The 25,417-nt window shown below is 42.2% G+C and overlaps 1 protein-coding gene across 1 annotated transcript; it reads right to left on the bottom strand.

The window, feature by feature from the left end:
• Positions 1-15,113: 15,113 nt before the first annotated feature.
• On the bottom strand, positions 15,114-16,561 carry Spn47C (Serpin 47C). Its single transcript, XM_018103322.3, has 4 exons — positions 15,832-16,561; positions 15,510-15,761; positions 15,305-15,449; positions 15,114-15,247 (listed from the first exon to the last, which is right to left on the bottom strand). Exons 1-4 carry the CDS (start codon positions 16,462-16,464, stop codon positions 15,123-15,125), a joined length of 1,155 nt encoding a protein of 384 aa, XP_017958811.1. The 5' UTR covers positions 16,465-16,561; the 3' UTR covers positions 15,114-15,122.
• Between the last annotated feature and the right edge of the window lie 8,856 nt (positions 16,562-25,417).

Here is a 25,417-nt window from a genome sequence, read left to right as displayed (position 1 = left end):
GTCATGGCAGCAGCTTGTTTGTCGTCTGCATTTTGGTGACATTTTTGCCATTAGCCAAATGTCAATGCTCAACGGCAAGTGGTAAGAAGCACTTATAATAGATGGGATTTACAATTGTCGTCAACAAGAGCAAGAACAACAAAAGTGAAATCAGACAGAAGCGAGGGCGAGGAAAGAAGCAGGACCTAGCAGCCTGTCGGCTGTCGGCTGTCAGCTACCGGTTGCTGATTCTTGGGGTTCGCTTAGCAGCTTCTCATGTTTGGATTGTAAATGAGGATGAGGATGTTGCGCGATAAAAGAATGGCACTAAAGCACTTTGATCGCTGCCTTGGGGAAACCGCTGGTGTAACCGTCTGGTCCGGGTCCCCTTTCGTGTTGTTGTTGTCTTTATTGCCTGACGGCACCTGACAGTAAAGTCTTGCACAAGATAATTTGAATAATTCCACTGACCCGAGCCAATCACCCAAACTTCTGGAAGGCATACTAGCAAAAATCATCATTTCCATTCACTCGGCTGTCCGGTATCTACAGCTTTCTGCCAGCTGCCCGCTGCCCCCTGCCTTCCGGATTTTGCATTCTTCCTGCTGCCTGCTGCCTGCTGCCTCCTGCTGACAAATGGTTTTTAAATCACCTGTCCAACTCGTTGCACTTTTTGCAGAATTCCATTTTTTATTGCCTGAACCCATTGAAACAGGGAAAACAGGGTATAACGGTTTTGTAGAAATGTATGCAACAGACAGAAGGAGGCGTGGCAGACCCCCATATTCTTGATCAGGGCGACGAGAATCGATTTAGCCCTGTCCGTCCGTCTGTCCGTATGTTTGAACGCGTCGATCTCAGAATATATAAGAGCTAGTGAGCTCAATTTTTTTCAAATGTCCTGGTATACAGCGCGGATAGCCAGGTTTTCTCAAGAAATTGATAAGTCATCCCGTTATTAACGGGATTCAGTAATTAAATTATATCTGCTTCATCTTCGGAGCTAGAGTCGCCAAATTTTATATGTAGATTTATGTATACTTGATAGAATCTTAAATCCACCCCCTTACCATAAAGTTTGTAAAAGGCGTATTTCAAATACTAGACACTTGTGCTTTGGAAGATGCAGGCATTTCAATGTGTCATATCATTCTGCTTCTGTCATGCAGTTCATTGCATTTAGCTTCTGCCATAAATTCGCTAGAAGATTTAAATTAATTGCATATATATATATATTTATTTGTTTTTATGTTACCAAGAATTAATTCTAAATAACAATTTTTGTTAAGCCAGAGCGACAAAGGCCTTCAGCCATTACTTACATTATATACATCAATTAACAGCATTTATATTTCTGTGAATCATATGATTATGTTTCATATTTCGTGAGCGATGAGGATACATTTTTCTACAAGTTTCATATAATTCAGTCTATGGCATTGACGTACCTTTCACCGAATCTTGTCATACAGGTGCCCTAACTCAAATTTCAAGTTTTGATTTTGCCACATTCACTTGAAGAGTTGGCCCATAGATTCTGAGGCACTCATGGGGCTATGCATTCTTCCTGTAAGAGCAAATTATGATAAATATGTCCACAAGTTTTATTAATGCATCTTCCTTCGCGTGTCGTAGCATTCAGCTTTTGTCATGCAGCTGCCTTCGCTCTCGTTTTTGCCACATTCTTTTCCTGAGCATATGAGCATTCATATGGCCAACTATGATCAATATTTCCAATTGTTTCATAGATGCCGACAAGAAGTCGGCTGAAGTCAAGGCTTACACAAGCTCCACAATATGCAGTCTTTGGCATTGATGTACTTTTATCGAGTCTTGTAGCATTCAGCTTTTGTCACGCAGCGGCCTTCGCTCTCGTTTTTGCCACATTCTTTTCCTGAGCATATAGGCATTCATATGGCCAACTATGATCAATATTTCCAATTGTTTCATAGATGCCGACAAGAAGTCGGCTGAAGTCAAGGCTTACACAAGCTCCACAATATGCAGTCTTTGGCATTGATGTACTTTTATTGAGTCTTGTAGCATTCAGCTTTTGTCACGCAGCGGCCTTCGCTCTCGTTTTTGCCACATTCTTTTCCTGAGCATATAAGCATTCATATGGCCAACTATGATCAATATTTCCAATTGTTTCATAGATGCCGACAAGAAGTCGGCTGAAGTCAGGGCTTACACAAGCTCCATAATATGCAGTCTTTGGTATTGATGTACTTTTATCGAGTCTTGTAGCATTCAGCTTTTGTCATGCAGCTGCCTTCGCTCTCGTTTTTGCCACATTCTTTTCCTGAGCATATGAGCATTCATAAGGCCAACTATGATCAATATTTCCAATTGTTTCATAGATGCCGACAAGAAGTCGGCTGAAGTCAGGGCTTACACAAGCTCCATAATATGCAGTCTTTGGCATTGATGTACTTTTATCGAGTCTTGTAGCATTCAGCTTTTGTCATGCAGCTGCCTTCGCTCTCGTTTTTGCCACATTCTTTTCCTGAGCATATGAGCATTCATAAGGCCAACTATGATCAATATTTCCAATTGTTTCATAGATGCCGACAAGAAGTCGGCTGAAGTCAGGGCTTACACAAGCTCCATAATATGCAGTCTTTGGCATTGATGTACTTTTATCGAGTCTCGTAGCATTCAGCTTTTGTCATGCAGCTGCCTTCGCTCTTGTTTTTGCCACATTCTTTTCCTGAGCATATAGGCATTCATATGGCCAACTATGATCAATATTAATTGTTTCATAGATGCCGACAAGAAGTCGGCTGAAGTCAAGGCTTACACAAGCTCCACAATATGCAGTCTTTGGCATTGATGTACTTTTATCGAGTCTTGTAGCATTCAGCTTTTGTCACGCAGCGGCCTTCGCTCTCGTTTTTGCCACATTCTTTTCCTGAGCATATAGGCATTCGTATGGCCAACTATGATCAATATTTCCAATTGTTTCATAGATGCCGACAAGAAGTCGGCTGAAGTCAAGGCTTACACAAGCTCCATAATATGCAGTCTTTGGCATTGATGTACTTTTATCGAGTCTTGTAGCATTCAGCTTTTGTCATGCAGCTGCCTTCGCTCTCGTTTTTGCCACATTCTTTTCCTGAGCATATGAGCATTCATAAGGCCAACTATGATCAATATTTCCAATTGTTTCATAGATGCCGACAAGAAGTCGGCTGAAGTCAAGGCTTACACAAGCTCCATAATATGCAGTCTTTGGCATTGATGTACTTTTATCGAGTCTTGTAGCATTCAGCTTTTGTCATGCAGCTGCCTTCGCTCTCGTTTTTGCCACATTCTTTTCCTGAGCATATGAGCATTCATAAGGCCAACTATGATCAATATTTCCAATTGTTTCATAGATGCCGACAAGAAGTCGGCTGAAGTCAGGGCTTACACAAGCTCCATAATATGCAGTCTTTGGTATTGATGTACTTTTATCGAGTCTCGTAGCATTCAGCTTTTGTCATGCAGCTGCCTTCGCTCTCGTTTTTGCCACATTCACCAGAAGAGTTGTCCGACAATTGCATGGGGCTATGCTCATTTCCTGAGCACATGAGCATTCACAATGCCAAATATGATCAATACTTCCACATGTTTCATAGATGCCGACAAAAAGTCGGCTGAAGTCAAGGCTTACACAAGCTTTACAATATGCAGTCTTTGGCATTGATGTACTTTTATCGAGTCTTGTAGCATTCAGCTTTTGTCACGCAGCGGCCTTCGCTCTCGTTTTTGCCACATTCTTTTCCTGAGTATATAAGCATTCATATGGCCAACTATGATCAATATTTCCAATTGTTTCATAGATGCCGACAAGAAGTCGGCTGAAGTCAAGGCTTACACAAGCTCCACAATATGCAGTCTTTGGCATTGATGTACTTTTATCGAGTCTTGTAGCATTCAGCTTTTGTCACGCAGCGGCCTTCGCTCTCGTTTTTGCCACATTCTTTTCCTGAGTATATAAGCATTCATATGGCCAACTATGATCAATATTTCCAATTGTTTCATAGATGCCGACAAGAAGTCGGCTGAAGTCAGGGCTTACACAAGCTCCATAATATGCAGTCTTTGGCATTGATGTACTTTCATCGAGTCTTGTAGCATTCAGCTTTTGTCATGCAGCTGTCTTCGCTCTCGTTTTTGCCACATTCACCAGAAGAGTTGTCCGACAATTGCATGGGGCTATGCTCATTTCCTGAGCACATGAGCATTCACAATGCCAAATATGATCAATACTTCCACATGTTTCATAGATGCCGACAAAAAGTCGGCTGAAGTCAAGGCTTACACAAGCTCCACAATATGCAGTCTTTGGCATTGATGTACTTTTATCGAGTCTTGTAGCATTCAGCTTTTGTCACGCAGCGGCCTTCGCTCTCGTTTTTGCCACATTCTTTTCCTGAGTATATAAGCATTCATATGGCCAACTATGATCAATATTTCCAATTGTTTCATAGATGCCGACAAGAAGTCGGCTGAAGTCAAGGCTTACACAAGCTCCATAATATGCAGTCTTTGGCATTGATGTACTTTTATCGAGTCTTGTAGCATTCAGCTTTTGTCATGCAGCTGCCTTCGCTCTCGTTTTTGCCACATTCTTTTCCTGAGCATATAAGCGTTCATATGGCCAACTATGATCAATATTAATTGTTTCATAGATGCCGACAAGAACTCGGCTGAAGTCAGGGCTTACACAAACTCCATAATATGCAGTCTTTGGCATTGATGTACTTTTATCGAGTCTTGTAGCATTCAGCTTTTGTCATGCAGCTGCCTTCGCTCTTGTTTTTGCCACATTCTTTTCCTGAGCATATAGGCATTCATATGGCCAACTATGATCAATATTTCCAATTGTTTCATAGATGCCGACAAGAAGTCGGCTGAAGTCAAGGCTTACACAAGCTCCATAATATGCAGTCTTTGGCATTGATGTACTTTTATCGAGTCTTGTAGCATTCAGCTTTTGTCATGCAGCTGCCTTCGCTCTCGTTTTTGCCACATTCACCAGAAGAGTTGTCCGACAATTGCATGGGGCTATGCTCATTTCCTGAGCACATGAGCATTCACAATGCCAAATATGATCAATACTTCCACATGTTTCATAGATGCCGACAAAAAGTCGGCTGAAGTCAAGGCTTACACAAGCTCCACAATATGCAGTCTTTGGCATTGATGTACTTTTATCGAGTCTTGTAGCATTCAGCTTTTGTCACGCAGCGGCCTTCGCTCTCGTTTTTGCCACATTCTTTTCCTGAGTATATAAGCATTCATATGGCCAACTATGATCAATATTTCCAATTGTTTCATAGATGCCGACAAGAAGTCGGCTGAAGTCAGGGCTTACACAAGCTCCATAATATGAAGTCTTTGGCATTGATGTACTTTTATCGAGTCTTGTAGCATTCAGCTTTTGTCATGCAGCTGCCTTCGCTCTCGTTTTTGCCACATTCACCAGAAGAGTTGTCCGACAATTGCATGGGGCTATGCTCATTTCCTGAGCACATGAGCATTCACAATGCCAAATATGATCAATACTTCCACATGTTTCATAGATGCCGACAAAAAGTCGGCTGAAGTCAAGGCTTACACAAGCTCCACAATATGCAGTCTTTGGCATTGATGTACTTTTATCGAGTCTTGTAGCATTCAGCTTTTGTCACGCAGCGGCCTTCGCTCTCGTTTTTGCCACATTCTTTTCCTGAGTATATAAGCATTCATATGGCCGACTATGATCAATATTTCCAATTGTTTCATAGATGCCGACAAGAAGTCGGCTGAAGTCAGGGCTTACACAAGCTCCATAATATGCAGTCTTTGGCATTGATGTACTTTTATCATAGATGTATGTACATGTTTCATAGATGCCGACAAAAAGTCGGCTGAAGTCAAGGCTTACACAAGCTCCACAATATGCAGTCTTTGGCATTGATGTACTTTTATCGAGTCTTGTAGCATTCAGCTTTTGTCACGCAGCGGCCTTCGCTCTCGTTTTTGCCACATTCTTTTCCTGAGTATATAAGCATTCATATGGCCGACTATGATCAATATTTCCAATTGTTTCATAGATGCCGACAAGAAGTCGGCTGAAGTCAGGGCTTACACAAGCTCCATAATATGCAGTCTTTGGCATTGATGTACTTTTATCGAGTCTTGTAGCATTCAGCTTTTGTCATGCAGCTGCCTTCGCTCTCGTTTTTGCCACATTCACCAGAAGAGTTGTCCGACAATTGCATGGGGCTATGCTCATTTCCTGAGCACATGAGCATTCACAATGCCAAATATGATCAATACTTCCACATGTTTCATAGATGCCGACAAGAAGTCGGCTGAAGTCAGGGCTTACACAAGCTCCATAATATGCAGTCTTTGGCATTGATGTACTTTTATCGAGTCTCGTAGCATTCAGCTTTTGTCATGCAGCTGCCTTCGCTCTCGTTTTTGCCACATTCTTTTCCTGAGCATATGAGCATTCATAAGGCCAACTATGATCAATATTTCCAATTGTTTCATAGATGCCGACAAGAAGTCGGCTGAAGTCAGGGCTTACACAAGCTCCATAATATGCAGTCTTTGGCATTGATGTACTTTTATCGAGTCTCGTAGCATTCAGCTTTTGTCATGCAGCTGCCTTCGCTCTCGTTTTTGCCACATTCTTTTCCTGAGCATATGAGCATTCATAAGGCCAACTATGATCAATATTTCCAATTGTTTCATAGATGCCGACAAGAAGTCGGCTGAAGTCAAGGCTTACACAAGCTCCATAATATGCAGCCTTTGGCATTGATGTACTTTTATCGAGTCTTGTAGCATTCAGCTTTTGTCATGCAGCTGCCTTCGCTCTCGTTTTTGCCACATTCTTTTCCTGAGCATATAAGCGTTCATATGGCCAACTATGATCAATATTAATTGTTTCATAGATGCCGACAAGAAGTCGGCTGAAGTCAGGGCTTACACAAACTCCATAATATGCAGTCTTTGGCATTGATGTACTTTTATCGAGTCTTGTAGCATTCAGCTTTTGTCATGCAGCTGCCTTCGCTCTTGTTTTTGCCACATTCTTTTCCTGAGCATATAGGCATTCATATGGCCAACTATGATCAATATTTCCAATTGTTTCATAGATGCCGACAAGAAGTCGGCTGAAGTCAGGGCTTACACAAGCTCCATAATATGCAGTCTTTGGCATTGATGTACTTTTATCGAGTCTTGTAGCATTCAGCTTTTGTCATGCAGCTGCCTTCGCTCTCGTTTTTGCCACATTCACCAGAAGAGTTGTCCGACAATTGCATGGGGCTATGCTCATTTCCTGAGCACATGAGCATTCACAATGCCAAATATGATCAATACTTCCACATGTTTCATAGATGCCGACAAAAAGTCGGCTGAAGTCAAGGCTTACACAAGCTCCATAATATGCAGTCTTTGGCATTGATGTACTTTTATCGAGTCTCGTAGCATTCAGCTTTTGTCATGCAGCTGCCTTCGCTCTCGTTTTTGCCACATTCTTTTCCTGAGCATATGAGCATTCATAAGGCCAACTATGATCAATATTTCCAATTGTTTCATAGATGCCGACAAGAAGTCGGCTGAAGTCAAGGCTTACACAAGCTCCATAATATGCAGTTTTTGGCATTGATGTACTTTTATCGAGTCTTGTAGCATTCAGCTTTTGTCATGCAGCTGCCTTCGCTCTCGTTTTTGCCACATTCACCAGAAGAGTTGTCCGACAATTGCATGGGGCTATGCTCATTTCCTGAGCACATGAGCATTCACAATGCCAAATATGATCAATACTTCCACATGTTTCATAGATGCCGACAAGAAGTCGGCTGAAGTCAGGGCTTACACAAGCTCCATAATATGCAGTCTTTTGCATTGATGTACTTTTATCGAGTCTCGTAGCATTCAGCTTTTGTCATGCAGCTGCCTTCGCTCTCGTTTTTGCCACATTCTTTTCCTGAGCATATGAGCATTCATAAGGCCAACTATGATCAATATTTCCAATTGTTTCATAGATGCCGACAAGAAGTCGGCTGAAGTCAGGGCTTACACAAGCTCCATAATATGCAGTCTTTGGCATTGATGTACTTTTATCGAGTCTCGTAGCATTCAGCTTTTGTCATGCAGCTGCCTTCGCTCTCGTTTTTGCCACATTCTTTTCCTGAGCATATGAGCATTCATAAGGCCAACTATGATCAATATTTCCAATTGTTTCATAGATGCCGGCAAGAAGTCGGCTGAAGTCAAGGCTTACACAAGCTCCATAATATGCAGTCTTTGGCATTGATGTACTTTTATCGAGTCTTGTAGCATTCAGCTTTTGTCATGCAGCTGCCTTCGCTCTCGTTTTTGCCACATTCTTTTCCTGAGCATATAAGCGTTCATATGGCCAACTATGATCAATATTAATTGTTTCATAGATGCCGACAAGAAGTCGGCTGAAGTCAGGGCTTACACAAACTCCATAATATGCAGTCTTTGGCATTGATGTACTTTTATCGAGTCTTGTAGCATTCAGCTTTTGTCATGCAGCTGCCTTCGCTCTCGTTTTTGCCACATTCTTTTCCTGAGCATATAGGCATTCATATGGCCAACTATGATCAATATTTCCAATTGTTTCATAGATGCCGACAAGAAGTCGGCTGAAGTCAGGGCTTACACAAGCTCCATAATATGCAGTCTTTGGCATTGATGTACTTTTATCGAGTCTTGTAGCATTCAGCTTTTGTCATGCAGCTGCCTTCGCTCTCGTTTTTGCCACATTCACCAGAAGAGTTGTCCGACAATTGCATGGGGCTATGCTCATTTCCTGAGCACATGAGCATTCACAATGCCAAATATGATCAATACTTCCACATGTTTCATAGATGCCGACAAAAAGTAGGCTGAAGCCAGGGCTTACACAAGCTCCATAATATGCAGTCTTTGGCATTGATGTACTTTTATCGAGTCTCGTAGCATTCAGCTTTTGTCATGCAGCTGCCTTCGCTCTCGTTTTTGCCACATTCTTTTCCTGAGCATATGAGCATTCATAAGGCCAACTATGATCAATATTTCCAATTGTTTCATAGATGCCGACAAGAAGTCGGCTGAAGTCAAGGCTTACACAAGCTCCATAATATGCAGTTTTTGGCATTGATGTACTTTTATCGAGTCTTGTAGCATTCAGCTTTTGTCATGCAGCTGCCTTCGCTCTCGTTTTTGCCACATTCTTTTCCTGAGCATATCAGCATTCATATGGCCAACTATGATCAATATTTCCAATTGTTTCATAGATGCCGACAAGAAGTCGGCTGAAGTCAGGGCTTACACAAGCTCCATAATATGCAGTCTTTGGCATTGATGTACTTTTATCGAGTCTTGTAGCATTCAGCTTTTGTCATGCAGCTGCCTTCGCTCTCGTTTTTGCCACATTCACCAGAAGAGTTGTCCGACAATTGCATGGGGCTATGCTCATTTCCTGAGCACATGAGCATTCACAATGCCAAATATGATCAATACTTCCACATGTTTCATAGATGCCGACAAGAAGTCGGCTGAAGTCAGGGCTTACACAAGCTCCATAATATGCAGTCTTTTGCATTGATGTACTTTTATCGAGTCTCGTAGCATTCAGCTTTTGTCATGCAGCTGCCTTCGCTCTCGTTTTTGCCACATTCTTTTCCTGAGCATATGAGCATTCATAAGGCCAACTATGATCAATATTTCCAATTGTTTCATAGATGCCGACAAGAAGTCGGCTGAAGTCAGGGCTTACACAAGCTCCATAATATGCAGTCTTTGGCATTGATGTACTTTTATCGAGTCTCGTAGCATTCAGCTTTTGTCATGCAGCTGCCTTCGCTCTCGTTTTTGCCACATTCTTTTCCTGAGCATATGAGCATTCATAAGGCCAACTATGATCAATATTTCCAATTGTTTCATAGATGCCGACAAGAAGTCGGCTGAAGTCAAGGCTTACACAAGCTCCATAATATGCAGTCTTTGGCATTGATGTACTTTTATCGAGTCTTGTAGCATTCAGCTTTTGTCATGCAGCTGCCTTCGCTCTCGTTTTTGCCACATTCTTTTCCTGAGCATATAAGCGTTCATATGGCCAACTATGATCAATATTAATTGTTTCATAGATGCCGACAAGAAGTCGGCTGAAGTCAGGGCTTACACAAACTCCATAATATGCAGTCTTTGGCATTGATGTACTTTTATCGAGTCTTGTAGCATTCAGCTTTTGTCATGCAGCTGCCTTCGCTCTCGTTTTTGCCACATTCTTTTCCTGAGCATATAGGCATTCATATGGCCAACTATGATCAATATTTCCAATTGTTTCATAGATGCCGACAAGAAGTCGGCTGAAGTCAGGGCTTACACAAGCTCCATAATATGCAGTCTTTGGCATTGATGTACTTTTATCGAGTCTTGTAGCATTCAGCTTTTGTCATGCAGCTGCCTTCGCTCTCGTTTTTGCCACATTCACCAGAAGAGTTGTCCGACAATTGCATGGGGCTATGCTCATTTCCTGAGCACATGAGCATTCACAATGCCAAATATGATCAATACTTCCACATGTTTCATAGATGCCGACAAAAAGTAGGCTGAAGCCAGGGCTTACACAAGCTCCATAATATGCAGTCTTTGGCATTGATGTACTTTTATCGAGTCTCGTAGCATTCAGCTTTTGTCATGCAGCTGCCTTCGCTCTCGTTTTTGCCACATTCTTTTCCTGAGCATATGAGCATTCATAAGGCCAACTATGATCAATATTTCCAATTGTTTCATAGATGCCGACAAGAAGTCGGCTGAAGTCAAGGCTTACACAAGCTCCATAATATGCAGTTTTTGGCATTGATGTACTTTTATCGAGTCTTGTAGCATTCAGCTTTTGTCATGCAGCTGCCTTCGCTCTCGTTTTTGCCACATTCTTTTCCTGAGCATATCAGCATTCATATGGCCAACTATGATCAATATTTCCAATTGTTTCATAGATGCCGACAAGAAGTCGGCTGAAGTCAGGGCTTACACAAGCTCCATAATATGCAGTCTTTGGCATTGATGTACTTTTATCGAGTCTTGTAGCATTCAGCTTTTGTCATGCAGCTGCCTTCGCTCTCGTTTTTGCCACATTCACCAGAAGAGTTGTCCGACAATTGCATGGGGCTATGCTCATTTCCTGAGCACATGAGCATTCACAATGCCAAATATGATCAATACTTCCACATGTTTCATAGATGCCGACAAAAAGTAGGCTGAAGTCAGGGCTTACACAAGCTCCATAATATGCAGTCTTTGGCATTGATGTACTTTTATCGAGTCTCGTAGCATTCAGCTTTTGTCATGCAGCTGCCTTCGCTCTCGTTTTTGCCACATTCTTTTCCTGAGCATATGAGCATTCATAAGGCCAACTATGATCAATATTTCCAATTGTTTCATAGATGCCGACAAGTCCTAAATTTGCTATGGCAGATGCATGCATTTCAATGTTATAATCACGATCTGAATCTTCACGATAATAGTCCATCAACAAAAAAGTTAGTAACATATTAAATTCCCGTAGTAAACACACTTTGCAGCCCACGCGTGTTTATGTGTGCGTGCCTGTGTGTGTTTCTTATTTTAGCAGAAAGACGCGAAGAATTATTGATATACCAGTTCCTCGTAGGGAGGGGTTGTCGAGCAGTCTCGGAAAGAGTTTTCTAATTTTTTTATTCTCTTTCCAATTTTAAGCCATCTTCCTGGCAATTCGTTACGTCGCATTTGAAATTAACAGCCAACTTTTCCACGCATACCTTACACGAGCTGATGCAACGTGGCGTATGCGTAACCACAATGAGAACCTCTCCTGACTGCTGGGCAGCATGACGGCTTATTATCAGCAAGGGCAGTGGCAGCACTCTGCACGCGTGCCACAAACTGAGGAGAGAGAGAGGAAAGTGCTCATCCATGGTTGCTGCACTTGTCGTGTGATGGATTAAACGGCTCTTAAGCTGCAGCCGAGCGATAAGCGACGTTCATGGCAAGCCATTTTTGAGCTGCTAGTTGCACTGCCACGCCCACTGCCCACTGCTACTGCCATTTGCGACTCACTTTAGACACCTCAGCTAGTGAAAGCTGGCAATTAAAGTCCGTTTTAAAATTGAAATGTAATTTTGTCAGTATGAATGTATGGCAAAGCATCAGACAGCAGTCAACAGCATGCAAATTTTGTATTCTTGTGCACTTAAAATGCATACGAATAATCCCCAACAAAAGAGAGGAAATTTCAGTGCGATGCAGTGCACGTATGCGGAGAATTGTAAGCACTTAAGGAAAAGTAAATTTTCGGAACCCAAACCAGAGATAGTAAGCAAAAAGTAAATACAATATATACAAAAAATTGTAATAAATTTGTTGTGTTTACTAGACGAATATGATTTCAATTACTAAATAATTTAAAATGTTAAATGAATACACAAGACGTACAACCAGACGTGGAAAGTATTTATAAGCATAACTTAACGGAAAATAGTCTTCATTATTGGGAAATACTCTGCAAGTACGGCACACAATCATAGCGATTAACAATCCAGCTGTTGCACATGGACATAATAATGCTAATAATGCCCGAACCACTTAATCTGCGAAGATTTGCGAATAGAATTTAGACGGAGCCCGAGTTGGACAGTGCAATGCTTCCTGTATGCCAAATGCGTGCTCCAAATATAGATGTAGTTATACAATATTATGCATGCATGTAGGAGAAGAAATTGCAACTCATAAAACCAAATCAGCAAATCGGATTTGATGGTCAAGTGTTTTGGGTGTGGGTGGCGATTATGCCATTCTCATGCTTCATGCTTCGTTTTTATAGTTGGTTTGTTTATGCAATTTATGAAACGATTGCCGGTATACATGTGTGTGCCTGTGTGCGCGCATATGTATGCTATATATATGTATACACATGTCTGAGCGTGTACACACATATGAGCCCCCTGTCGAGCTTTGGCATGCGATCAAATGAAGATGCCTAATAGAGATTTTGTGACCCCCGGCATTCGGCGTTCGCTGTTGCATGCGGTTGCGTTTGATTGGTTTTAAATTACATTTTCGGGCAACAGTTCTTGATTTATTGAGTTGCTATTGAAAATTATGTGACGGCTAATATTTTCATATACATTATGCCGAAATGTTTGTAAGCATCAACTATTTGTAGACGCCTTTTGGGGAGGGTCTCATTGCAAATACAAAACTAAAGCAATACAGTGTTAAATATTTCAAATGTTTATTGGACTGATTAATTTGCATTCCTAACAAATTTATAGAGCCAACAATTTAGCATATTAAATACAACAAAATGTAAGCCGTTTGAAGAGTAAATATATACGAACAAATGTCATCGTAATTTTCTTTAAGCAATGTTTATGATTTAAATATTTATACTCATATACTAAGAGTAAAGAAACAAAAGAGAGATAGTCTTTGGTCACGGTAGATGCACAGATAAGGGTACCCTCCACTGGTTGTTCTTATCTGCATCTGCTTGCCTTAATTTAAACTTTTATTTCATTTTTCATTTATCTTGTACTATTTTGTAGTAACAATTTCGGTAATTTCATTACTGTGACATTACATTAGCATTTCCAAATTACACAACTGTCCGGGCCGAAGCACAGTTTTCAGTCCCTCTGCTGCGTCGTCCCGACGGAACAAAGTTTGTGCAGCTGCACATCCGTTTTGATGACGACGCTTTCAGCGGCCTAGAGGCATAAGTAAAATCAAGAAAGATGCGCAGTGCAGGGCAGACCCAAACAGAAACACAAACAGTAGCACCAACACCAGCACCAGCACTAACACCAACACAAACCGAACCCAACCGAACTGAACCGAACCGAAAGATAAACATTTGCCACAATACCCGGCAGTGGCCATCAATGGCAGACGGTCTGAATGGCAATGGCCATGCCAATGGCATACGGTAGTCCACGACAATCATCGATGAATTGGACGACAAAGTTTGCAACCGGACACCGACGCGAACGCGGACGCGGACGCGGACTCCGACGCGAACTCGAGCGCGGACTTCAACTCCTATTTCAGCTAGAAGCCTAACTGCCGACTCTCAACTGCCAACTCCCAGCTCCAAACGCCCAGCTCCTGTTTTGTGCTTGTCTCAGCTACAAGATTGGTGTTGGGGCTCTGCGTACATAGTTCACTACAGTTGGAAAATTACTTATTTTTCAATTGTTGGGCCCCCCTTCGAATGGCATTTGGCATTGTTGTAGCCACTGCCGCCATGCAATCTTGATTACTGTCAGTAGCAGCAGTTGTATTTAAAATTGGCTAACAAGTTGTATAGCATTTGCCAAAAGAAATGGGCATGAGGGCGCTGCGAACGACGCTCCTTTTGCTGCTTTTAACTTTTCATTTAGTTTTTCCAGCCTCCATGCTGCACGCCATCATCCCTCCCTTTTCTCCTCTCTCTCTCTTTCACTCCCTCGTCCATTGTTCAGCCAGAGTCACAGTGTGGCAAGTTGGCTCTCTTTTCATATCAGCGAAATTCTCAATGATCTGTCGATGCGGCGCCTCCCGCCATAACTTCATGCGCTCCCTTAGGTCTCACTTCACTGAATTCTTTTGCTATTTTGCCATTTTGTTATTTGTTTTCGTGCTTTCGTTGCCCAACAGTTGTGATTTTGTGTTTTTTCTGTCAGACTTGTTATACCCTCTTCTGTATAGAAGTTGTTGAGTATACCAATTCAAGCATATCCTACTACAAACTATATACTAATTACAAAAGAAAATAAATCAAACTAAAAGGTGAATCTATCCCAATGGAATCCGGCCATCCCGCTTGATGGTTAATCATAGCAGTGCATACCCTGTTAGCGTATGATTCTAAGGCAACATGATTCTATGTTTGATTCCGCCATTGTGTTTGTAGTTGCATGTGTCTTTGTGCCGTTGTGCATTGTGCACATTTGTGCGGCAATAATTTGATGTTCATGGGATATTGTCATTTGTTGCAATTGCCCAGACTGCCCCGGCTATGCGATGCTGACATTGATAGCGTCACGGGACTTAACAAAAAAAGACGTAAATTTGCCATTGCTTTCATGGATTTATTTGCAAATTACAGGATGCGCTTTAGCTAATCAGGGCCTGACAAAATGACCCACAAAATAAACGATTTGATTGTTTCGTATAGCAAACACAAATGGATGGTCAGCTACGAAGACTTTGCGCTCCGGATTGGCTTTGACAAATCGACTTTTAGTGGCTGCAAAAGAAAATAGCTTATAATCTGAAAATCTATATTAACGCAGCTGATCCTCACATTCGTCAATATCAGTTGTGCAGCCAGCCTCGTTAATACTCATAGACAGCTTTTGCCTTGCCTCAGTGATAGGATGCGGTGCCTTCTTTGCAAACAGTCCTTTCAAGTCGGCGACCCCGTTCTTGAAGATGCGCTTTACTCCCAACTACCGTTAATTACATGTTCAAAGAATCTACCTATGAATAAGGGAATGCACTTGACTCACTTTCTGCAGAGGTTCCTTCAGATCCACATCACACTCGATCTTGAATCTGGGCAGAGTAACGTCAACATCATGCATCACTGACTTCTGGGCTACTTCGTTTAAATCAAGCTTCTCTAGCTTCGATTCCAGTTCCGAAATTCCCAATTCTTCCAATGGTAAAATTAGAAGCAGACTTATGTCCGATTCTTCAAAGGGCAGTTGGAGAATACGCGAGTTCAGTTTCTTAGACTCGCCAAAGCGGAACTCACCGATCTGAGCGCAATAAGCCATCAGTATCAAAAATATATGGTATGTACTCTGTTAGTACTGGTGTAAGACCCACCTGTCGCATCATAGGAAGCTGCATTTTCTGTTCCGCACTTATCGTGAAGTCTCCTAACATGGTGTTCTTCTCGGGAAATCTATTGGTCCACTTGGCTCGAAAGTAAACCGTGTTGACCAAGAAAATCCTAGACTCCAGGGTGAACGCATCCGGAGTGAGCAATTTGCGCACAGTATTAAAGGATTGTCGCTGAAGCCATGAATTGACCTGATGCATTGAGCCTACGGCATCCAAAAAGTTCAAGGTATCTGCTCGAGTATTGAAGAATTCGCCTGCTTGTGAGTTAAAGTTGGGATGCAAGTCCTGCTCGTTCGTTATATATAGTGCGGTTGCCAGGCGTATCGAGGGGCCTTTCTCGTTGCACACACAATCTTTACTTATGGACTCAGCGTGTTGCTTGGCGATTGTCATCTTCTTGGCTGGCCCCAGCAACAGTCCTGAGCGCAATTCGCCCGCAGTCTTGCCGCCTGCAGCCATGAATACAAGAGTCAGGGCACTGCGTGCGCCAGCGGGTGATATGAGTAGATTCTGAGCCTTCGATTCTTCATTTTTGTTCACCACGCGCAGAAAGTTCCGCGCGAACAGAATTTGATTCGGAGTCGGTGGCGTGAGTAGAGGGCCTCCATGTGGCATGTTGGTGTTGTGAAAGCAATACAATTTTTGTACAAAGTGTTGTTTGTGTTAACTTAATACATTTTCAGTTACTGGGTAAGTGAAATAGATCTGTTTACCTTGTTAACTAAACTTGTTTCCTTCTCTGAATGACAGTTAAGGTATTATAGTTGATTTGATTTTGTATTTTAAATTGTATAGCTGTGCATCAGAGGTATCGCCTCTGCCAGTTGACTAACGAAGCTACCGATTTATACAATTGAAAGCAGCTGCTGTTCAATTATAATTCAGATGACACAACAGCAAGTCAATAGCGAAGGGTCTCTGCTCTGACTGCCGACTTTGTGTGCTCAATTGCAGCCTGTGCGCCATTTTGTTTTCTCATTCAACCTCTTGGCCTCAGTGGCCGCGTTTGTTTGACTGCTGTGTATTCACCTGTCGTCCTTAACAGGTGTCTGCACATTTCAATTGACAGGGATGGCTACCCTTGCCATTGCAGCTACGCGTCGTTTCGCGCATAATTTGCGCCTGATTGCGTCGCTTATGCGCCCAATGGATTTGAATTTATATTTCAATTTCATTTGGCACACCTTTTAATGTCACACACACACACACTCACGCGCATATTAACGTATACAATGGTACATTCACACAGACACACACAGGCACAGTCAAATACACGCACAGCCAGACAGTGAAACGCCGATGCACTCAATCATGCATTTGATCATGCACTCGGTTGGTGCAAATGAACAAATTTTCCATCTGATTGAACCGTTTAAGTGTAATTCGTTTATGGTTCAATTTAATTGATTTGTAAAAACAAAGAACCTCCGAATGAATAATGAACGGGCTTCCAATTCGATTGTCTTGTGCTGAGCGCAAAAGTCCCGGCTGAAATATAAAATTAATATTGAATTGTCAGAATGCCACAGGGCGGATGCGAAAAGTTTTAAGCCCTCAGTATCAGCATTTCAATATCAATAGCTGAATTTGGTATTCGGCATCAATATTCAAATCGGCACTAATTGCGTTTTAATGAAGTGCCTCAAGGTATGCTATACGAGTGTGCGCGACACAGCAGCAGCAACAACAACAGCACCAGCACAGAGCTCAACAGCAGCAGACGACCGGATATCCGTGAAATTTGGTAGTATATTGTGCTTATGCAGCTTAGACGCGAAACAAAATGAAACAATTTTAAATTGACAGTGGAAGTGAATGGTAGAACGAGCAGCTGCAGCTCACTGGCAAATTTCTTGAGCGCCCAAAGCTATCATTTTCGATTGTGAAAGTTTCTGTGTGCGCTGCGGTTGTACCACCCGCCCAGTCCAGCCCAGGCCAGCTCTGTCCTGCCCTGCCCCGCCCTACTCAACTCAATCCAATCCAAACCACATGTCGAACCACTACGCAGCTACTACTTCCGCCGGCATATGCAGCGCGCTGTGCAGATTCAGAGGAAACTAGTTTGCGGTTGCCCTCACTTCAAATCTTAAATGGCCCACAAGGTTTCGAATTCGGGCTTGAGTTTGAGTTTGAGTTGGGGCTGAAGCCGAACCGCAATAAATATGAAATTTAGTTGAAATTCTCTGAATGTGATACAATAGCAGGCAAATTGCATAGATTCGCTTTTGTTGGGTCTTCAAATAAGCCGCATCTCCGAACGCTATGATAATTTAATTTCACCGTTTTTTGCACAATATTCACAAACTTTGCCACATTTGAGCGGAATGATTCCGTTCGAAATTGTAATAAAAAAAAATTGCTGTATATCATTTTTTTTTTTTCTCATTAAATTTTAGTGCACATCTCGACGAGTGGCGCAAGTTTGATAAATCCCGTATGAGGACGTTTAAACTGGGTCTACATATGACTTTGCCTTAATTTTATGTAAATGTGTGGTGTCATGTATGTTAATTGTATTTGCTTTGAAGTTATGTACAGAAGCGGCCTGACTTTGTCCATTCAATTTGAGGTCCGTTTGACAAAGAAGCAAATATCGAATGACAAACGCCAAATGCCAAATGCCAAATGGCAAATGTCGCAGCATAATTGTCACTAAGTATGTCAAACACGTTACCAAGCAAACGCAACGTTGGCCCCAATCACAAGCTGAGACTGTAGTTGGAGTTGCAGTTGTAGTCGTCGTTGTCGTTGTCGTTGTCGTTGTCGCTATAGCTGCAGTTGCTGTTGTAGTTGTAATTCAGTTCGAAGACAATCGGGGCTCAATAATTAATTGTTTGTCACACTTGTGTAATGTATTTTGCATTTGCAATTACTCGATTGCTGCTACACGCACGCACGCACTTATTTATTTATTAATTAAATCATTCATTGTTCAATCAGACCAGTGAGAATCGTTGCAGCTGTCTTGAATGTTTTCCCATCTTGCATTCACACGGCACGCAGCGCACAGCAGACAATTCACAACACATAACATCAGGTAGGAGGTATGGCAGGTAACTAATCAATAAGAACATCTCCCTGAGCTTCTGTCAGGCGCATTCATCATTTAATTAGTTTCCTTTTCCACAGTGCGAGAATTGTCTGATTTGTGGTAAATGATTTCAATAAATTAGTACAAATTCGGAGAACCATCGCAAGGCATCTCGAGAGAATGATAAGGGTAACTGGAAAACTCCTCTACTCCATTCTAAATTCGTTAAACTGAATCAATTGATTATTTTCCGGCATCTTACCATTTCCATTGTCGATTGTATTGCCATATATATTTTTTTATTTTTTCCTTTTATTTATTATTTTTTTTTTTTTTTTTGCTCGAGACAAAACTGTTTGTATTTGTTTAGGCTTATGGCCAAGACGATAAAACCGTCTCAAGCGCAGACCAATGCCAACAATAAGCCAAGAACAAATTTATGCACTTAATGCACTGAATTTTATATACCCTTACTTCCAACATACTCTTATTTGTAATTCAGCTTGAGCGAATAGCAATATTATACGAACTCCTGCTCTTCAAATGCATGCTTTTAGCGAAATATTTTATTTTTGTTACAAATTTTGCCGTAAAGTTAAGGCTACTCAACGGCCGACAAGTGTATCCAAACAATGAAGGAAGAAACAATAAAAATACGATTTTATGTCTATGACAGGGTTGAGTAGGTAAACACATACACACACATGCACACACATGCGAGCCAAAGAGAGATAAATAGTCAAGAGTGGAGAGCTCTCCAGAAATGCTAGACATTGGCTAAATTTAAACAGCACAAACACATAGATGGCCGAGCCCTCCATAATACATACACTCACACACATATACACACAACGTCGGGAGAAATACGAAGAGCTGAATTTCCTGTGCCTTTCTTCGATTTGATTTTTCATTTCCGCTGCAAATGGTGACAAGGCGGAGCGAGACTTGAAATAGTATGTGAGCATGACTGTTTGTGTTCTGTGTGTTGATTTCTTGTGAAATATCAATACACCAAGGAGCAAGGCAAACACACACGTGTACACAGAATTGATGTGACAATTTACCTCAAAGTCCACTTGAGAGAGAGCTCAAGTTGGGCTTGCGCTACTTGTCTTTGGGAGAGCAATCGTTCGTTTGCAGTAAATTTAAACACAACCCGAAAACGAATTTGCTTGGTCAAAGACCAGGGCGACGACAGCGGCAGCGACGGCAACAGCGAGAGCTACAGCTACATATGTGCAACCGCAGTTGTTTGGTCAACAGTGTCAGTGACAATCATTAACACAAATCAATAGGATTAACAATATTCTGACCCAGCTCATCGCACTGGCAACAGTGTCAGGACACGGCTCTGTTAATGGCATTGTTCAACTTTATGCCGAAATCAACGCGTTTGCAACCGCAGACACAAATGCGCACACACATGTACACATATACACATACGCATACACACACATATGCATATAGAGTCGCAGACACACACACATGCATAAAGAGTAAATACAAATCAACATGACAGACACAGACTTAATCAGAAAGTAGTGCAAAGTAAATTGAATGCATGACCGAAAAAGGGAACTGGACGCCATGTCCAGAAATGGTTAGCACTTAATTTCCTATTTGTGCTTTTCGAATCTGAAGCCTCTGCCCCGGACATGTTGCCATGTTTTGCATGTGCTTGCTTCCAAAGAGATTTTTCGCAGCTCCTTTCATAGCGGCGCGCAGAGCTCGGGAGAGCTCGGCAGAGACACTGAAGCAGTATGCATTTAAAAACAGTAATTCAATTCCAGTTATTGGCAGTTGCTATTGACCATAGTCAGCTCACAATGGATAGCCGGCACACAGGAAAAGAGCAAATCCTGTTGGTCAGCCAGCATCTGAACTGCTGTAAGTCAAGTGCACGACTTATTTTGCACCGCAATTTGCAGACAGTTTTTAGTTTTAATTGAGCCCTCGAGCCGTACAGTCTCATTGTTGGCTAACTTGAACTTCAACTGGTAGAAAATCAGTTTCATACCGGTCTTAACTTATGGTAATAACTCAAGACTCGCAGGCAACAGGGTTTACAACTTTATCAAAGTATAAAATGTTAGTTAAAACCCACAATACCAACAACACGCAATTGTAAAAGTTGCTGCCAAGAGACTTTTCCACTCACAAATGCCAAATGGCGGCGAACACGCAGTTCCTAACTCCTAACTCCTAACTCCTTTGCCGGGCACGCACGGCTGCCTCGCTTAATTTTGTTGTCAACTGCTATCCGGCATTAACTACCTTATAGCCACTATACCAATGCCAAAGCAGCCCACAGCCAGCCGGGAGCCGCCGTCTGCTCTGCTCTCTGCGCAGCATAATTCTCTCGAAATGTTTAAACATGTGCGAAACTTTTGCACCAAAAATTCGTTAACTGTCAAAATATTGTGTGCTGTGTCGAGTGTAAAGCAAATCAGGTAAAATGCCAAAACATTTTGCAGATTGCAAGTGAGGCGATTGTGTGTGGACAGGTGTTGGCATGCTTTTAACTTTTCAACTGAGTACTGTAAATTGTAAATTGTAAACTATAAACTGTAAACTGGAAGCTGTAAATTGTAAATACTTTCTGTTTACTTGTTATTTTTGAATGTCGCCAAAAGTTTTTTGTATGTATATGCATGTCTCTGATTTACTCGTTCGACATTAAATAACTTGTGATTGTCATGGAAACTGAAATGTCAGCATCGACGCATAATTAAGGGAGTTAAGCAGTGACCAGCTCAAATGAGACTCTACTGTTCTTGTCTACCACATAATTGATTTGGCCGGAGCACAGCCATTCGTTACGCTCTCCTATTCGCAATTATGATGCTGATAATGAAGCTGCCGATAATGATGACGCACGTTCGCGCAGAGACTAGACTCTTTGTTAGGAGCACCTGAACGTGAGCACAGCTCCCAGTTTGGATTTGCTTTCCTTTCGATGGGTATCTCTCTCCCTCTGTGTGTGTGTGTCTGTGCTGGAGTGCATTGGAAATGCTGTCCATGTTGATTTATTCATTAATGTAGCGAGCTGACCAAAGTAGATTCTGGTCCCATCATGTGGCCATGTTTTTGATCTTCTGCTGACTCGGGGCTAGCAACAAAAAACTGTTATTCTGTAATTGGACAAAGGCGAGCCAGCAACGATAGTTAGTGCCAAGTCAAATGTTTAGCTTAAACATTTAAAAAAGCTTTGGCATTTATTTTTGCTGCCCGGCTAAACGATGTGTAAACACTTGCATGCTCAAATTGGGAAGCAAAAAAAGAAACTTTGCCGAGCTTGTGGGCGAAGTGCGGCTATTTGACTTGGAGGAAGTGAAACGAGAAAATTGGTATGTTGTGTGTAGGCAGTGCAGCGTAGACGGATGCACAAGTCTGTAAATCCGGAAATGTGGCTCACTGAATATGTTGACAGTGACAAAATGTACACCTAGCAGGAAAAGCCTGTATTTAGATCAAGCAGTGCGGCTCGGCTTTCTCTGCACGCTGAGTTGGACGGAAGTGTCGGTTGACTTGATGGTAGCTAACTGTTGGCTAAACATTGCCTTTGCCCACAGCAGATGGCATCATCATCTGTTGTCAGGTGAAGCAGGAGGCGCGGCCACCGCAGCTTTCGCCTGTTTTGGCCACAAGCTGACTGTTGACAGTTGTTGCTGTTGTTGTGAACCAGCTAATGGGCCATTGTGGTTTGTTTTTGGGTTTTTGAACTTATGGGACTACTTCGCACCTTTTGCATGCTCGGACAACCGACGCGTCGCGACGCGCCACTTGGGGCAACGTGTCGTATGATTAACGCTGACATAGCCAAACAGTCAGCTAGTTGCCCACAGTAAGTGAACCATTATCTGTGCGTCTTTCAACCGTTATTGATAAGGAAAAAAGGGTTTGCTGCGCACGAATATTTTGTGGTTTTATTTGGCTCCTGCTGGCATATACAGACGTATGTATCTGCAGGTTTCTGATCGGAGCGAACCAGTCATTAAAATGAAAAATAGTCAGAGTTATTCGAGCAACAGACCTTTGGTGCTTCATATCTACGTAGCTGGAAACTTTGCCGTTAATTTTTTGCTCGGCTGCCCCACTGAAAATTCAGGGGCAATTTTAATTTTAATGGCATCTTGCCCTTGCTAATTAACCATTTAAGACTAAAAATACTCTTACAGCAAGTGGAAGGCCGCTGCTGGCTGCTGGCGGCTGGCGACTGACTGCTGTAAAAAATGGCAAAGCAGCTCACAAAAGGAGGTTATGACAAAGTTTAACTTTGTTGTAACTTGTTCGTTTGTCAACTTTTAAGCGGCTTGGCGCGAAGTTATTGCTATTTATTTTGTATCATTTTCAGCTCCATGAAGGGAGCGACCCAAGCAGCGTGTCAATGTAAAGTGACTCCATAATTAAGCCAGCAATAAAACTATATTTGAACTGAATTCGAGCCAATACCGAAAAGCTCATTCCACATACAGCTCAATCAGCTATCTCACAGTTAGAGTCTAACATCTCAAGTAGCAAACAAATAATCATAATCATAATCAAGTGGGGCATAGAGCATGGAATGCGTCCCTTTAATGGAGAGAAGACTTCGTGTATTTCGTGGATTCGTGAATTGTTTGTGTGCTCTTGCAGGAGCAAGAGTATCGAAATACTGGAAAAAGTTATGAATGGCGGCACGAAACTTTTGCTATGCCAGGAAATACGCAGCGTCAGAGCTGGCGCCAAAGTTATTTGACTGGCGTGCAAAATGTTACCGCTAATGACCAGCTGGCCATGCATTTACTTTAACTCTGCTACTCCCCACTCTCCTACTCCCTTGTTTCCTATATAGCGTTACCTGCAACCTAGTTACGGGGGAGCTTTTGCTTAATAATTCCGGCTGCCGCCAATTACACAGCTAATTTTCAGATTTATTCACATTTTCATAACAGTTCTCAAATAAACTTCCAGCAGGAGCATCTTAAACACATAAAAAGAGAATTTCTGTCTTTAAAGCAAGTTTGCGATCTATTTCATGTACTCCACACCTGCAGATAAGCAATGTGAAAACTTTGAGCATGCGGTCAATTGGCAATTGGGTAAATCCTGATAATTAGGAAGCAGCTCCTCCCAGTTGGGCCACAACTCTCTCAATTGCCACGCCCATGGCCCGTGGCTCATGGCCCATGGCCCATGGCTGATGCAGCAGCAATCGAGCACTAAAGGCTACTGATTCACTGATTGCAATTGACTGCGAGTGACTTTCAATCACATAGTATTTAATTTCCCAAAGCGAGTTTGTGTCGACATTTGAGGCACATATACCTATGCTACACTCACACACAAATACACATACACACAAACGGAAAAAACTTTCACAGCTCTTGCTCTCGGAACCCGAACTGGAAACGAGTTGTTTGCCTTGCCTTATGCCATAAAATTTAAAAATTGATGATTATTTCTGCTGTGGGTTTTGTATGGGACTTTGGCGAAGCAGTTTTTGTTGTTTTCATCGGTTTGGTTTATTTCGCTTCTGGTTTTGACCCTTTTCGAGATTTGGGATTTGATTTTTGTATTTTGGATATGTAGATTGAGATATGGATTAGTTCTAATTACATTTTAATGTCTAAATCTCAATTTGTTGGCATTGCATTTCATCAAAGGACTAACAAAACCATCAGTCATCACCCCTGCTCGCTTCCATGAGCGAAAAGTAAACGCTAAAATACTGCAACGCTTGTATCAAGTGATAAAATTACACTTAGTGTGTATGTATGAATGTGCAGAAGGGAAAGCAACAGAGGAGATCTAGGCAAAAGGATAAAATTGTAAAAGTAGGCAGAGTGTGGAGTGTGGTGTGTGGAGTGGTCCACAAGAAGAAGTGGCCCGGCTTTAAAAGCTCAAGCTGTAGCTGAAGCTGTCATCGTCATCTCCAACTCGTGCGTTGCTATGGCCATTGTTACTGCTGCGTCTGCTGCTGTGCTGCTGTGTGCGTAGCAGCGTTTGAAATTGCACCCAAAAGGACAATTAAGCATGAAGTATTTATGTGCCGACGCGCTTCTTAGCTGGAGAAGCAGCAACAGTCGCAACAACAGTAGCAACGCAAAAGTGGCAGCGATGCGTCGCCGGGCCAGAGAAATAATTTCATTATGCTTGCAACTTAATGCCAACTTACTGTTTTACAGCCTGGCAGCGGTGGCAAGAGCAGCGGCTGCTCCTTCTCCGGCTCCTGCTCCTGCTCCTTCTCATTCTCACATCTTCGCACTCGGCACGCTTTTCATTACTGCCGGCCGCATGACTTTGCTTTTAGTTTTTTAGCCCTTTGCTTATGACCAGCTGGAATGGCATCAACTTGGAGGCAGAGTCTGCTGCCAGGGCCTTCTTCCTGTCATGGCTGACTTTATTATGCGCGCTCAGCACTAAATTTTATTGTCAGTTCATGTCATGCTGAATTATGTAGCGCGGCAGCAGCAATAGCAGCAGCAGTGGCAGCAGCAGCAACAACAACAAGAGCATAATCATTGTAATGCATTTTGCCTTTGCCACTTTGACTTG

This window comes from Drosophila navojoa, chromosome 5 (assembly GCF_054131105.1).
Source record: "Drosophila navojoa isolate 15081-1374.11 chromosome 5, UAZ_NAV_1.0, whole genome shotgun sequence".
NCBI lineage: Eukaryota > Metazoa > Arthropoda > Insecta > Diptera > Drosophilidae > Drosophila > Drosophila navojoa.
The sequence above is the reverse complement of the archived record's forward strand: the minus strand, read 5'-3'. Positions and strand labels throughout refer to the sequence as shown.

What these genes read in the sequence shown, in the direction of transcription:
- Spn47C (XM_018103322.3), bottom strand. Translation starts at nt 16,464, where the DNA reads ATGCCACATGGAGGCCCTCTACTCACGCCACCGACTCCGAATCAAATT. An exon ending in AGCTTCCTATGATGCGACAG is followed by an intron (nt 15,762 to 15,831) that starts GTGGGTCTTACA and finishes TATTGCGCTCAG; the next exon opens with ATCGGTGAGTTCCGCTTTGG. An exon ending in CACAACTGATATTGACGAAT is followed by an intron (nt 15,248 to 15,304) that starts GTGAGGATCAGC and finishes TTTCTTTTGCAG; the next exon opens with CCACTAAAAGTCGATTTGTC.